Raw genomic sequence first — 16,143 nt, 5'->3', positions numbered from 1 at the left:
GAGCCACGTCTTCACATCAATAACTGCAATACTCCTAGACACCCCAAAGTGCAGAACCTGAGGTTGTTACCCCAATTTCATATGCCCTAGGGATCCGTCTAAGAGGATGAAACACTGAAGGGGTGCACTGAATGGAGGTTATAGGTTTTGTATTCACTTGCTGTTGGCTGTTGAAATCTCAAGTGATACAGCACTAGGTGTAAGTGTGTTTTAAATAAGTCAAGACGAGTGAATGAGTTCTGCTGTGTTTTGACAAGGAGGAAGCCAGGAAACACTGTTTTTAAACATTCAGGAGTATGTGCTTGGAAGCCCTGACAGGGAAGACTTATGGGATGACCTAATTCAAAGATATGTGGATCTCCTGGGGATGCTAAGGTACCTGCTCAGGTATGCTTTTGTAAAGAAGGCTTTCCTTTTGATCCTGTGTTTGGTGCTCTGTGCTTTGATAGAAGACAGTAAAAATCCTGCAAGGTGAGGAATCAGTCAGCTGGAACTGTAACATCTGGGTTACAAGGAGCCTGCTTTCTGGGTGGAAAGACACCTTAAAGGTAATGAAGTCCAAAAATTATGGACAGATTTAGAACAGGGACACAGCAGAGCCAGAGATGTGTCCCAAGAAGGTTATCAGGCAGTGGTGCATAGAGTGAAATGGAGAGACCGGCGCTGGAAAGGTACCCATTGAATCTATGGAACTGCAGTGCGTGCTCTTGAATCAAGAGCTAAGTGGTCACTCGGTGGTTATCACAACCTCTGAGCTTCAGTTTTCTCATTTATACTAATGCAGACCAAACTGACCTTGCAGAGTTGTTGTCAAACCAAATGAGATAATGGACATGGAAGTACTTTGCAAATTGTTAGGTACTTGGACAAAAATTCCCAAGCATAAGGTAATACTCCCATTACTGCTCAGTAAAGCTAAAAAGGCATTATTTTACTAAGTGAAATAAGTAATACTTATTTTTATACGATCTTCCTCTCAAAATGATACTGACGTGGTCACATAAGCCAATTTCATTCCAGTTGATGCTCCAATTACATATACACTTTCTCTGTCTCTTCACATACTGGAGGCAGAATCATCAGGGACTTTTAAAGAATGGTTATCTAGGTATGCCATAAGGACAGTATAGTCAACAATATTAGCCAAAGGTCACACCACCTTGGATTGCAACGTACACTAACATTTTTAATTCCTAGGATGGTCCTGAACAACCTCTTATTATGACTCTGAGTCACCTCTCTCTGAGTCACCAAATTTTCTTGCCTGGATTATTATAATAGGATGCTCATTTAATTGCCCCACCTAAGCTCCAATGCTTTGACATTCAATGGCAGATCTGTCTAAAACACAGATCCAATAATGCCCCTCCCTTGCTCAAGAATATTCAGTGCTTCTCCTTGACTTAAAAGATTAAGCACCAATTCCTCAACAGGGTATTTAAGATCCTCAACAGTAGGGCTTTTGCCGATCTTTTTTAAGTCTTATTTTCAATGACCCCAGTGCTCATATACCATCTCCCAGTAGAAGTGGGCTCTCCCCAAGCAAGGTGACCACTTTCCTCCTTCACTTTATGTTTTCATCCTATTCTCTTTATCTGCAGTATCGCTTGTAGTTTTTAACTGAGTCAATTTAGTTCAACAGGAATTAGGTTTTCCAGAATCTCCTTCTCTGTACGGTTCCTAGTTAGGCCTGGTCACAGGGAAATGTGCATAAGATTTGGATGGGAGAAGTGAAGTCGTAGCTGTTGCTTTGGGAGGCTCCAACTAGGGGCCTGGGTACTACTGGGTCTCACGCATGTGTTTGCTGATCTGGTGGCTCACCTCCTAGGTGGGGGCAGCAGCCATGCCCTCTGCTCCTTCAGCTCCTGACAGATCTCCCCCTTCAACTTCTCCAAGTCCCAGGCCAGGCTGGTGTGAAGCTCCATGGCTAAGCGCACCGGCACCTTCTGCAGGCCACCCACATCATTGGGGTTAGGTACCGTAAGAGATGGATAAGGGTTGCAGTTTGTCCTCATGGGGTCCAACTGCTCTTTTCCACTTCACGTCCGGCGTTCCTTCCTGACTGCCTGCCTACCATAGGCAGAGGCAACAGTCTTCCACAGACTCCTTCACGAGCTCATTCGCAGAGTCCTTAGTGACTTTTTTTCTGATCTCTCAATTGTCCCCTTTTGAGACTTTAATTGCCAGCTCCTCCCACAATTGCAGGTCTAATCCCTATGATAAAGCACATACTCCACATTATGAATCCATATCATATCTGCTCCCGTGGTCAGACCCTAACTCATACACCACTCCTCCCTACCAATCTCTCTATGTCCAAAACCTGTCCATCACTTCAATACTCACTTCAAACACCACTTCCTCATAAACCCTTCCTGAGTGACATAGTTGTCTCTCCCTTTGAAACCAAAATGTTTTACCACAATCTTTTAAAAATTATGTAATATGCTCTTACATTATTCCAAATAGTATACGAGTTGTATTATAAACCTTTGTGCATACCTTATCTTTGATAATGATCTACAAATTCTTATTCTTCAGGGGCAATGCTTATGTGATTTCATTTTAATCTCCTTATCTCACCAGTGTCTTACCTACTGAAGGTTCTCAGAAAATGCTTATTGTCCAAAGGAGTAAGTGAATTATCCACGCTACTATTCCCTTTTAATAACACAGGTAGGTGAAACCCAATGCTGCTGGGTGTAGTATAGCCTCACGTATATGCAGACTATTTCTATAGCCACTTTACCTTTCCATTCTCTTCCCTTAGCGAAGCCTCTCTATTCCGAAGTCAATGTTGTTTATTCTTATCATACACATGGCTCTAATAAAACTCGTGAGCCAGCTCCTTAGTCTACAGTAAAGCAGAAACAGCTAATTGAACAGGGAACGGAGAGAAAACGGCTAGAGCAAGACATGCTGAAAGCAAGGACCAGACAATGAAGGAGAGAGAGAGGACAGAAAATTTATGAAAATCAGATTACACCAATTTAAAAGTATACCGGTCTGGGGCCATTTAGTACATGCGTAAATGATCTCACCTCAATAAATTCCAAAGGATTACAGTCCCCTCCAATAAACTGTCTCGAATCACAAGATTAAGTAACACCACATATTTTAGAATAATCTCCTTCTGAAATTATTTTTAAACAAAAATTAAAAAAGAAAGCTGCATATTGAAAGTTCACTGTTTCTGAAAAACCCCACAGCAGCTCCCATTCTCAGGAAAAAAAGTGTTTTTTATATTGTCATGCATTCATTCAACACATAAATAGTGGATGTCAGCTATAACTCAGGCACTGTTCTCACGTGCACGTGTGTGTGTGTGCACGCATGTGTTGTGTAGACCTTTCCTCAAAGGAAATCATCAAATTTAGCGGATGTGGGGGGATAAAAGTTACACCTTTTAAATAGCCTATAAAGCAAAAAAGAAAGAAAAGGAAAAAAGGTCATTGTAAATCAGCACCAAATTGGTTTCTTATAAAGAAGCAAACAAATGCAACCAACAAAATAGGAGTCCAGTTCATGGCTACCAGCTTCTTCCAGGGCAAAACAAACTGTCAACTAGAATGAAGCCTCTTGCCTTCCCCACACAACCTTTACCTCATTTCTCTGCCAAACACCTCTTCACTGCAGGGAGGGTCCCTGGAGACTTCAAAGGTGCTGCAACCCTGGACAACTTGCTTTGGAAGAAAAATGTGGGAAAACACGCGTAAGAACTTTTGGATTTTATCATTCTAGCCCCCGAATACACACACAGAGGCAACTCTGGTACTTTTTATTTTTGCCCCCTGGCTTACAACTAAAATTTAAAATTCACGCAGGGTTGCAATAAAGATTGAATGAGATAATGAAAATAAAGCAGTCAGCACAGCTCCTGGCACACAAGAAGCGCTGGATCAATATTAGTGATGATGATTAGCAAGAGGTCCTAAACTTCCGGCAAGCTCTGTAAATTAGCCTCATTAAGTGTTATCTGGGGCAAAATTGGAGTCTTCTGCTGTTTTTCCCTTGTCACCCAGAGGGCTCTGAGGCCATCACTAGAATACAAAATCACTTTCCAGTAAGCCAAGCCTGGCTGGGGAGAAGTATGTGCCGGGTGAGAAGAGCTGCCTGCATGGATGTCAGACGCTTGTAGGAGAGAGACAGGGCAGTCCACAGCACCTTTGCTCCCAAGTCAGTCCCCAGGACTGGCCCTTCTATCTACAGGAGGGCCCTGCTGAGGGCAATGTGCCAGAATGGGTCCTGGAACAGCATTAACATCACTGATTATATGACTGGATCTTTGGCTTTGATTTTTCAAGGGTTGTTAATAAAAAAGACACAATTGAAAAACTGCCTGAGTAAGTGTAAACATGTTTGGGGAGGTTATTTTAGTTCAAAAAATAATAGAACAGCTCGAATGGACTGAGCACTAATTCTGCTGCAGGCGCTATGCTAGGCACTTTCTATACGCACCTAATCCTAACCACAGTTCTACCCGGGTGAACACAGAGGAGGAAACAGGTTTAGAGATATTAAGTAATTTTACCACATCCCAGAGGTAGTAAGCAGCATTACCCCGCCCAGGTTGTCTCAGTGTAAAACCATCTTTTTTACCACTGTATGCTAATGAAGTGATACGACTTGGAAGAATAGGTCACCCATTCATTCACTGATTCAATACATTTATTGAACTGTTCCATCATATGAGGCACCAAGAAGTGGGACAAATAGAGAAGAATAAAATATTCAGGGTCACTGCTTACAATCAAAGAGCAGAATGGTATAGATAAGCCAGTTAAGCTTGCCCAAGTCCAAATACTGACTCTACCGCTGGCACTCACTCTGTTAGGTTGGGCCTCAGTTTTCTATACTGTAAAATGGTGATTATAATCGTACCTGCCCATAAAGTTATTCTGAAGTTTCAAGAAGTTAATATTCGTAAAGCACTTGAAAGATGCCTGGCACATGTTATGTTTAGCTCTTATTAAGAGGCGTGTTTGAAACTAAATATGCGTGTGTCAGTAAAGACTTGACGGAGGAGTTCTACTTCTTGAAGAGTTAGGCACCATTTAGACTTATAGAGCCAGAAAGAGGAAACTGATCTTATATGGAATTGAATTTGCCTTTCACATGCTCACTTTCAGCACAGCGGATTTCAGAAACTGGTATCTAAAATCTTATAAGGAAACAGCTCTAGGTCCAATGTTTTGGGGGACTGATTACATAAAACACCTACACAAGAACTGTAAAATTTCCAGCTGAATTGAATTGAGCAACAGTGCATACATTTCCATCCATTACTTAGTGCATTTGGAAATAAGAATGATACCATCCAGAAAAAGCAAAGGAATCTCGTTTTTGCCTATTTTATCTGTTTTGTTTTGGTTTTGAGACATTCTAATGAGAAAGAAAGGGTATGAATGACACATCAATGAAACTGAATTGTCTTTCTCGTCTCTTCTTAGGAGCCCTATATGAGATCAGAACAGTTTATCTCCTCATTTTATAAATAAGTTCTTCTATTTCCTTCACTCTCCGTTCGAGGCTCCAAATATGTCAAACCTGGTCACCATCCTACTTCAATCCTTTCAGTGACTTCCCGCTGCATTTTGTATAAAAGCCAAACTCCTCACCATGGCCTTCAAGGCCAGTCTGATCTAACCCCAGCTTACCTTAAAGCCTGACTGCCAGCCCTCTCTCCCGCTCACCGGCCCTTGCCACCAACCATGACCTCAGAGCTCCCCTGGCTCCTTCTCAGTGAGTTTTTCTTTTTTTAGCTCAAATCTCACCTTCTCAAAAGTGCCATCCCTGACTACCCATTTAAAATTGTACCTCCTCCACATCCCTCCAACGTTGTTGTTATTGTCATTGTTTTAATCTCAGCCTCTCATTTCTTATCCTGAAATCACTTGCATTTCTTCTGTTTACTTGTCTGCTTACTCGAATTTTTTTGGTCTCTCTCCCAAACTATCCTTATAGCAATACTAACAGCAAGGAATTACCTCAACACCTCTACTTCCCAAGGCATTTTGGACAACTTCTAGATATATATATACACACACATACATATACACACTTATGTACACATACATACAAATTTTTATTTCAATATTCTAAATATATATACACACATATATATGTTTGTGTATGAGTGTATATATAGGTGTGTGTATGTGTGTATTTATATAAGTCAGTCCTGGTGGTCTAGTGGTTAAGGTACGACTCTCTCACCACCATAGCCTGGGCTCGTTTCCCGGTCAGGGAACCACAGCACCTGTCTGTCTGTCTGTTGTCCCACTGCTGCATGTTGCTGTGATGCTAAAAGCTATGTCACCAGTATTTCAAATACCAGCAGTGTCACTCATGGTGGACAGGTTTCAGTGGAGCTTCCAGACTAAGACAGACTAAGAATAAGGTCCTGGCCACCCACTACTGAAAAATCGGGCCATGAAACCTTATGAATGGCAGCAGAACATTGTCTGATACAGCACCAGAAGGTGAGAGGATGGCACAAAAAGACCAGGCAGGGTTCTCCTCTGCTGTAAACTGGGTCGTTAGGAGTTGGAATCAATTCAGTGGTACTAACAACAAATGTCTATGTGTGTGTATGTGTGTGCAAGTATCTAAAACAAATTTTTTATTCAATATTATATATATAATTTGTTTCCTTGTCCAGTTCTATTTATTTCTTTCCACTCCTTGAGGATAAATAATACTAACATCTATCTACACATCTATTTATTCATCATTTACTCACAATTAGGCAGCTGCTATTTGCTAGATACTATTCTAGCACCCGCCATACAGCAGAGAGCAAAACAAAGATTCCTGTCCTTGTGGACGTTACATTCTAGCGGGGGGGTGAACGAAACAATAACAATAGACAGCCTAAATAAATTAAATAGTATGTGAAAGCTGCTAAGGTGATACCTGCTAAAAAGAAAATGTAGAGCGGGATACATGAGATTAGGAATGGCACAGGTAGAGATGGGAAGCAGGAGGAGAGGCCATTTTATATAAAGCAATCAAAAGAGCTTCACTGAGAAGAGATTGAGCAAAGGTTTCAAGGAGATGAAGGAGTTCGCCATGTAGTTATCCGAGAGATTGGGTGAGAGAGGAAGCAGAATGCAAATCATAGGAGGCCTTGCAAGGCATTTTAAACACGGGCTGACACACTGAGTGAAATAATGTGTGGGCACTTGTGCCAGTCACTGTTCTGGGCACTTCATATGGATTAACTTTAGTTCTCACAACAACCCTATGAGTTGTTTATCATGTTTATCTCATTTTACACAGAGAAGTTAAATAATTTGCCCAGGAATACACAAATGGAGCCAGAATTTGAACCTATGTCAAAAGACTCCAGATCCCTACCATACACTGCCTCTCGGTATAGAAAATTCTAATCCCGTGATTCTCAGACTTGAGTGCAGAAGCCCTCAATACGTATTTCTCTAACAAGCCATCCACATGATTCGGATGTGGATGGTCCATGCACCACAATTTCTCACTGTCTAATTCCTCCTCCACATGAAAGCTTTCCAGACACTTAAGGTAAATATCACATTCACTTCCTATCCCCACCATCCCCATCGTTTGCCAAACTGGGAAAGATTTCCTTTTAGACGAGCCGAGGGATCTACTCGATAGTCTCCCTCTCCAGGCGAGTTTCATCATCAAATGGCTGAGTCTGTGGGGTAAACAGCATGCTGAATGAAGAGGGAGGAATGAATATTTACTGAGGGCCTTTTAGGTGCCAGGCATTAAGTGCTAGGTGTTTAATACATTTTATCTTACTTTAACCTCTCTAATATATATAAATATATAGGTACAGAAGCAGATTTAGATGTAGACGTATATCTGTCTAGGAGATAGAGCATGCTTATTACCATTTCACAGATGAGGAAACTAAGTCCACAAAGGTAAAGCAAGCAGTATCTAGGATTCAAATCCAACTCTGACTCCAAAGCCAGCCAACTTTTCACTCCTCTACTCTATCCATTCAACCCCCACCCCCCAGCCATTGTCTCACTCTGTAACTGGAAAACCAAAGTCTGATCTTCTGGAAAAGTGCTATTTAGTGAGTATCACCACTCTCAGGTGTCCATCATTTCTCTAAGTTGAAAGAACTCCTATATTTATTTCAATGAGAGCCAAGCTTCTTCCACGGAGGCTAAATTAGCTCGAAAGAAGAAAGCAGAAAATATGCACTCATAATGCTAAAATCCAAATGAAAGCCAAATATTTTACCCTATTATTTCTTTGTAGAAGATTACGGTGATTGATAGTGATACAGAGCTTGCTTTACATAAAAAGGCTCTCTTTTCATTTCCCAAACAATAAACGTCAGTATGCCTAACCCAGCCGTCTATTTTTCTCTGCCCATCCCCTAACCCGGATCCTAAGAGGAAAAGTTTGCAAGTCATGGAGTGTGGCAGAATCACAGCCTTAAAGACATAAGAGGTGTCTTTTGGGATCTGACTCCTCGTGCAGTACTCAGTTGTGACTCTCACTGAGGCCAAGGAGGCTGCTGGGTATCTGGGACTTTCGATATTCCACACGCCATGACATGCAGATGCCTCTGTGGAGAGAAGAGTCAGTTCTACTCTTAGCTTCTCATGGTATCTCCTAAGTCATCACTCTACAGGCACAGATTCCTAGAACACAGGGCCCAGGAGAGTACCTTGTCCAAACTCCTCATTTTAGAAGTGAGAAAAAGGACTTTTAGAAAAAGAAACACAATTAACCAGTACCAGGGCCGCTGGACTGAATCGCTGAAGGGAAAAAAACCTAACCTTGGGGTTAGAAAGCTAGGGTCCAAGTCCCAGCTCCATTATTTGCTGGCTGTGTGGCCTTAACAAATATTTAGCCTCTCAGACTCAGGATGTAAAATGTTGTTGGCAACATTTGTCTTGATTACCTCAGAGTATTGTTAAAAAAAAAGGAAAAGAAAAAACTATATGTATATATGTATGTACATAATAACAAGCATTTTGAGGGCTTAAAGTTCTATAGAAACAAAAATTGTTATTATTTGAGCCTAAGTCATCTACTTTCTAATCCAATATCTATTTGGGCATGCGAGTGAATATCATCGCAGTTGTTAATCAAAATCAAGGTTAAAATCTCCAGGCACCAGGCTCCTAACGAATGTTATGGCATATGACTGACACCTACCAAAAGCCAAATGAAATGGGTTTTCTTATCCCCTTTCTATAGATGATGACAATAAAGCATAGATGGACCAAATAACTTGTCCAAAGTCAAATCCAGGAAAATTGGTCTGATGCTGAAGCCCACAAGGTTACACAGCTACAATTTTAGGTCACCACAGCATCTAACCATAACTGGTTGAAGGAACTGTGCTATCTATGAAAAGAACACTGTCAGAGATCAGAGTTTATAAAATGACTGGTTCGCTTTTCTGTTGCCTTTAGCATTGATTGGGAAAGGAGGAAGCCAGTATAATCATAAAGACTCATGTGCCAGCCAGGTAGAAACCACAGGCATCTCCTAGATATAAACTAGACATAAAAGGTCACCTGTCCTTATGTTCACTTATGTCAAATAATAGTTGGACTGATGAGAATTCTTCACTGCTTTCAGAAAGCTTGAGATCGAAGCTCATTGCAGCTGCCCACTTCCCTGGAAACGTCCTTCTTTCTTTCAGGTAATTTATTTATAACACCTGACACTGGCCTTGCTGTCAATATATGCAAGCATGTACTTCAGTGTCATCCCTCACTGTGTTTGCTGCAAAATGCCCTTTATCATTAGGACAAAAATGTCTTTTGCCATCAATGGGCCAGTGATGTCCAAACATTTTAGAGTCCGTGACTCCTTATCATCTGTCTGATTTTGTGACCGCAAAATTAAAGGAAATTAAAGTTACCTTAGTCTGTAGAGACAGACTTGGAGATAATTAATGATATGATAAAGTAGGAGAAAACTGGAAAGCCAATGCTGGGCCTACCGGGCCTAGTACAATCCATCATCCACTGACCTCGGCACCCTTGACATACAAGCCACCGCACTAGGAACGGGGCTGGGTAAACCGTGCTCTCAGCAGCTTAGGTGCTAACCAGGGCCTCGGACAAGAACACAAAGGAACAAATTACTGGCCTACAGTAAAAAAAAAAAAATCCCAATAGAGATAGAAAGAAGATGTTATAGACATTTAAAGGGGTCCCATGGATGGGAAAAATCAAGAAAGGATTTGAGCAGTATGTTTGGGAAGGAAAAGAGAAAAGGAGATAGCAGCTGAGATGATGTGGTGTGAGGGGACATTTATGCGTCTGGTTATACAGGCCTCAGATTTTACGGTGTGGCATCTAGTAAACGTGATATCGTACACTAAGAGGTTTTGTGCCCAGGCACACACTGGTTCTAATGCTTACTGAGGGGATAACCTTGGACAAGTCTGTAAGTGTCTCAGAGCCTCAGTTCTCTCATCTGTAAAAGGCAGAGAATAATATATATCTGAGAGTTATTTTTATGCTTAAATGAAATGACAGAAGTACATGCACCAGTGAATGCTGATTTCCCTTGCCCTCCTATGTTTGAGCAGAAAATAGATCTCTTGGCACAAAACAATAAGAGTATTTTCTCTTTATTCCCTTTTCCCATTTTAACCTTGACTTTTACAAAGAGATATGGCGATAGAATTTCAACATATAAAGAAATTTGAGAGGAAAAATCACACTGTATCATAGCAGAAGAATCTTCTAGAGATCATCTAGTCCAGCTCCTTCACATTTTAGGCCCAAAGGTAAAGAGACTTCTCAGTCACAGGCACGGTAAGACCAGGATGAGAAGGGCAGGATGGGGATGGGTGGGTCACTGGTCCTAGTTTGAGTCCTCAGTTCTGGTCCAGAGCCACCCCTAGTTTCAAATCTTCCCTGGCTCTAAAGTGAAATGCATGGATGAGTCTCAGCATCACTATTTGCTTTGGGCAATGTGACACAGGTCCTGCTACTTCACCTGTCTGAGCCTCAGCTGCCTCAAAAAACACACAGGATTATTGCAAGGATTGAATGAGATGATATATGTAAAAACACTTAGTAAAAACCTTGATGGAGTTCAGTAAAGGGTAGCTATTAAATTTTGATTTTCACAATGGAACAGACTAATAAATTGAAAGAATTGATAGCAGAAGAAAGAATTTATGTTAATTAAATGCTTCCTGTGAATAAGGGGCTGAGACAGGGACTCAAGCTTCTAGGCAGGCATCAGCATTCCTGCTCCCCTGAGCAGCTGACGAGACTGAGGCTCATCTCAGTACAATAACTTGGCTCAGGCACCCGCCAGACTCTAAAACACCACACTGCCACAGCTGCCAGAGATAGCCAGAATGAAGTCAGGCTACAGGGAGGCCTCCTAACCACCCCATCAGTGTAAACTGTGCATTTTCACTTTCAAAAAACGCAGAAAAAAAAAAAACCTGAACAAATGAGTAGCTAACCTGAATTAATATCAGACACCGAGTGTTCGGTAAACTTCCTGTTCTTCGGGGTTTTTATTCTCCCACAGAACAATTTCCAAAATGGGCAAAGAGCACAGTAGGTGGCTCTCTTTAATATTTTACTGGCAAGGTGACAGTGACTCACCAGATCCTACATCTGTGTCACCAGCAAAAGCCTGACAAAGTTGAGCAACAAATGAAACTATGTGTATGTTGGAGATAACCTTTATTTTTTCTGCTGCCTCCTCCTCTGATTTCCTCCAGGGACCTTCTGCTTTTCTAAGTGTGCCAGGTAAGATGACACTACCTACCTACCTTTTGGCAAAAGCAAACATATGCTTCCAAATGCCAAAAGCAAGGAGCAAAACGTTTCTGCCAGAACTGCATTTGCAAGCCTGTCTGCTTGCTGCAAAGCAGGGAAACCTGATGGCCTGTGGGGAGTCTCAGTGGATAAATGGCCCCAATGTCTGGGCACGAAGCAGACCTGTTCATTTTCCTACATAAGCCTGCAGCCATCAGTTTCCACAGGGAGGACTGAAACTCCAGACCAGTGATCGGCACCGCCAGCAAGTAGTGGTCTTTTCTGCAAATGCTGCCTCTGCACACTGCTCTCTATATTCCATCCTTTACTCGTGGAATTGGCGAAAGAAGCGAAAAATGTTATGGTCACTCACGGCTTTTGTTCCTCAATCTTCTTATCACCCTGCACAAGAATGGCAGAGGGAAGAAACTACTCAGAGCAGGAAGAAAAACATGACATAATTCTAAACTCTAGGTCTTCATGGTACCCTTCCTCCTGGGAATTGAAGGTGCATTACATCAACACATGAGAGTAGGAAGGCTGCCCTAGAGATCACCACTTTGAAATTTCCTCTCCTGAGAGTCAGCCCCACTAAGAGCGTGTTTAAAGATTGTTCCCTTAGCAAGGCAATATCCTCTTTGGGACAGAAAGGATACTTGCAATCACCAGCCAAAGAAGGTCAACCAAACAACTGAGTAAACGCTTAAAGATCCCATTGGAGGGGTGTGGAGGGGCGACAGGAAAAGTCCTCAACTAGAAGTCAGAAAGTGTGAACTGTATTCCCAGGGCTGAAACGTAACTAACCACGTGACCCTTGGGAACCTCTCGTTTCTCTGAGTTTCATTCAGTTTCCTTCTCAATAAATTGAGACCAGCTAAGAAGAGAGATCATTTAATGAGCACCTGCTCACTACACGGACTTCACATCATTCCACAGAATGTAATCCTCACAGAAATCCTTGGGGTAAGCACTTTTTCTGGTTTTTTGGCCATTTTAGAAGTGATTACAACAGAAGCCCTAAATGGTGAGATAAATTGCTTAGTATTACACAGCTACATAGGAATTACAGCTGGAATTTGAATTTGACCACAAAACCAGATTTTTCATACTTTATCATATCATTATATTATCCTTCAACCATTAATACGCCTGCCATGTCCTTTTCTCAGGGCTATTGTAAATAACTAGAGAGATAAGATATATATGGAATACACTTGGGAAATTTTAAAGTTCTATGTATATGTATGTATGGTTTTGGTAACTAATAATCTGGATAAGGAGGAAAGGTATAACTGGGTATCCTTTCTTTGAAGACTCAGAATCAAAAGGAGTCAGCTTTCAATCTCCCTTCCATCCCCTTGTTCTGACCTTATTTTGAACATTTTCCTCTTCCCCACAAGTCCCCAGTCTCTCAGGCACGCGTTCAGATGTATCCTGGCCAGCTCATCACAATGCATACACACGGAACAGGCTGATGAAAGTAAGTGATCCCATCCTTGGCAAATGCCTGGCGCCAGAGGTACCTAAGGGGGCACCCCCAAACTCTTCCCTTTTGTCAGGATGTAGCACATCCCCTCCCACATATTCATCAATGCCACATGCAAATGTGATGCTCTGTGATGCAGGCAGCCAACTATAAATGCTGGACATTCAATTCAGGGACTTACAGTATAGCCAGGAGATAAGAATAAATAATTGCATGAAGTCAATCAGAATAAAATCAATTGTCCTGAGCAAGCTGGGGGTATATGAAGGACATTATTTCATTTTAAAATACCAATAAAGGAAGCCCGGTGCGGGCACATGTGGCTGTTTGTGTTTAAATAAGGTAAGTTTGCATCCCGAAGGGACTGACTTTAGCAGCATCACTGCATAATCCAAAAGCATACACGAGAATTTTGTTGTTGTTTTCCTATAGTAGCTGAAAAGTATAAAGTTGCTTGTCTGACCTGAGGCAGCAGAAATAAAAGGCTCCAAATAGTCTGGAACATAGATGGAACTTCTAACATCTCTTGTCTTCCTCTCTCTCATCAAATTCAAGACCCTCTTTGCTAATAAAGGATGCCTCAGATCACAGCTTCACAGACCTGAGGCTCGGCCTAAAAACTAGTAGATATTGGCATGACTGAGAAACATTAATTTTATATTCCAAGTCAAGCATCTATGATTAAGTCACAGGTAGACGTTATTCAGAAAATACCATAAAAGAGCTGTTGAGATCCCAAAGAAGAAAACACCACAACATTCCAGGTGTTTTTTCAAAAAGTCACTGTAAGGTAACATGAAATCACCTTTCTGAAACCCACTGTCTCCGGGGTTCCTATATAACACTATTTACAATAGTTGCCATTAATCCCCAACTGGCCAGGTGCCGCTACCCCATGTCATTTGAATTATCCCATTTCAACCTCCGAACAACCCTAAGGGCTCCTTGTGACCGCTATAATCTCCATTTTGCAGCTGGAAAAAAAAACCGAGTATCAGTAAGACCGAATAACTTGCCCAAGTTCACAGAGCTAACACGCGGCAGAGCTGTAGTCGAAACCAGGGAAACCCTCCTCCTCCTCCGCCGGCAGCCAGGCGGAGGATCTGTGGAGCCGGGCAGCAAAACGCTTCACAATTTCACAACCAGGGAGGGTAGACAGGCTGGGATCTGGCTCTTAAAGGAAACGGCAAAAGTTTGCTTTTATGTTGATGGTTTTTCTCTTTAACTCAGCTTCCTTTTCCCTCCCAGTATTCAGAAGTGACAGGGGCTATGGCTCCGTTTAGTCAGCTATTCCTAAACGACGGACATCCTATCCCCCCCCCCCCCCCCCAGGACCACCAGTTCCGCTCCCTCCCTGGCTAGTGAGAGGACTGTGGTACCACACGAGGTCACCAGCGCCCAGGGTCCCTCACCTCTCCACCGAGTCCACCAGGAGCCTGACGGACACCCTCGGCAGGGGCATCTTTCTGAGAAAGCAGGTCAGGGGAGGAGGGAGCGAAGCTGCAAGCAGCCTTTACCCAGGCTGCCACAGCTCCAGGCTGCAAGCGACACGATATGGAATGGGCATGCTGGGACGCACTGCCCCCTTCTATCCTCGCTGCTCACGGCAGCGCTCTGGAGAAACCAAGGCTGGGGTACACCACAGTAGATCCCTTAAAGGGCGGGGAGTTGGGAGCAGCGACGCGCTGCCGTCCCACTACTGCGTTACTTCCATCCCTACAAAGCAAAGATGGGGCTCCGGACAGTTGGGTTCGAGTCCTGGCCACAGGACTAATCAGCTGTGTGATCTACCCCAGCCGCTGCCTTCCTCTGTGCCTCAGTTTGCCCTTGTGGAAAATAAGAGGGTTGAACAAGACGATCTCTAAGAATCCTTGGACCCGGAGATTCTGTGGATCTGTGATTCCTCCGAGCCCTAATGGCAGCGCGAGACTCACCTTTCCTGGTAAGCAGCAGAGCCGGCGCAGTGAAAGCGGCGGGATGGGTGCAGAGTAGCCCAGCACAGCTTCTTTCCTTGCGTCTGGCCAAAGCGGAGCCCTGGGGTCCCCGATCCGGCCAGCCTTCCCCCAATGAGCCTCTTACTTTCCGCCGCACTTTCTTTTTCCCCCCTTGGGGCTCCTCCCCCGGCGCGGCGCGATTGGTCGCGCCGCGCGGCCACTGCTCCACCCGCCGCCTTGGCTCGCCCTCCTCCCGCCCGCGCTCTGGGCTTCCCGGAGCGGCGGCCGCGGGGCGGCACCGAGGGCAGCTCCACCCGCGGCGAGGAGGAGCCGCGCGGGGCCAGCCTGCCGGCCGACGCAAGGCTGCGCTCTGCCCCTTCGCCTGCCTCCACCCGGGCCGCCTTGAGCGCGCAAGAAAAGGACAGTGCCGGTCCTGCAGCTTGGCACGCTGCCCGGCGCTCTAGGAAGCTACGCGCCGCACTACACAACAGAGATGCAGCCGTGCGCCCATTGCAGGATTCTGGTCTCACAGTCAAGGTCAATGCCACCCTGCCTTTTCTTCTGGCTCTGTATATTTAGCTATCGTGCTGCCCCAAGGCCGTGAATCAATTCAGGCTACAGGATTTGTGCGCCCACCTTGTGCGAAGCACAGAGAGCGACAGGAAGAAACTCAATCACGGAGGTCCGGAGCTCTCGCTCCGCTGTAAGTGACAGTCATAGAAAGAAACAACTGGTCATGACGGCAGGACTGAATGTGTATTTTCCACTGGTGCCTGGCACAAAGTAGGCACGCAGTATGTGTATACTGAATGAGTGAATGAATGAATGAAGTTATAGAGGGAAACAGTCTCCAAAGAATTATTCCCTTTCATTCATTCCCATTTCTCCAGGTTTCTGCAAGACCCCCCAGTTACCTTCTCCCTCTCTAGATTACAGTCTGTATAATTATCCTGAAAAGCTTTACAATGACTTTCAT

General features: G+C 43.6%; 1 protein-coding gene across 6 annotated transcripts in view; it reads right to left on the bottom strand.

The window, feature by feature from the left end:
- Positions 1 to 15,383, bottom strand: part of IL1RAP (interleukin 1 receptor accessory protein) — a 131,189-nt gene extending 115,806 nt beyond the window's left edge. For 3 of the 6 annotated variants that reach the window (XR_011428791.1, XM_014732811.3, XM_001498547.7), the window contains exon 1: positions 15,168 to 15,383. Coding sequence is in view for 2 of the 6 variants with exons in the window: in XM_070242689.1 (XP_070098790.1) it covers positions 14,646 to 14,695 (50 nt within the window). In the remaining 4 variants the exon portion in view is untranslated. Of the gene's footprint in view, positions 1 to 14,645; positions 15,122 to 15,167 lie in introns of those variants that run through there. The other 3 variants (XR_011428790.1, XM_070242689.1, XM_070242691.1) reach the window with 1 other exon arrangement.
- Positions 15,384 to 16,143: the final 760 nt, after the last annotated feature.

Source organism: Equus caballus, chromosome 19 (genome assembly GCF_041296265.1).
Source record: "Equus caballus isolate H_3958 breed thoroughbred chromosome 19, TB-T2T, whole genome shotgun sequence".
In the NCBI taxonomy this organism is placed as follows: domain Eukaryota; kingdom Metazoa; phylum Chordata; class Mammalia; order Perissodactyla; family Equidae; genus Equus; species Equus caballus.
This window is presented reverse-complemented; position numbering and strand designations above follow the sequence as displayed.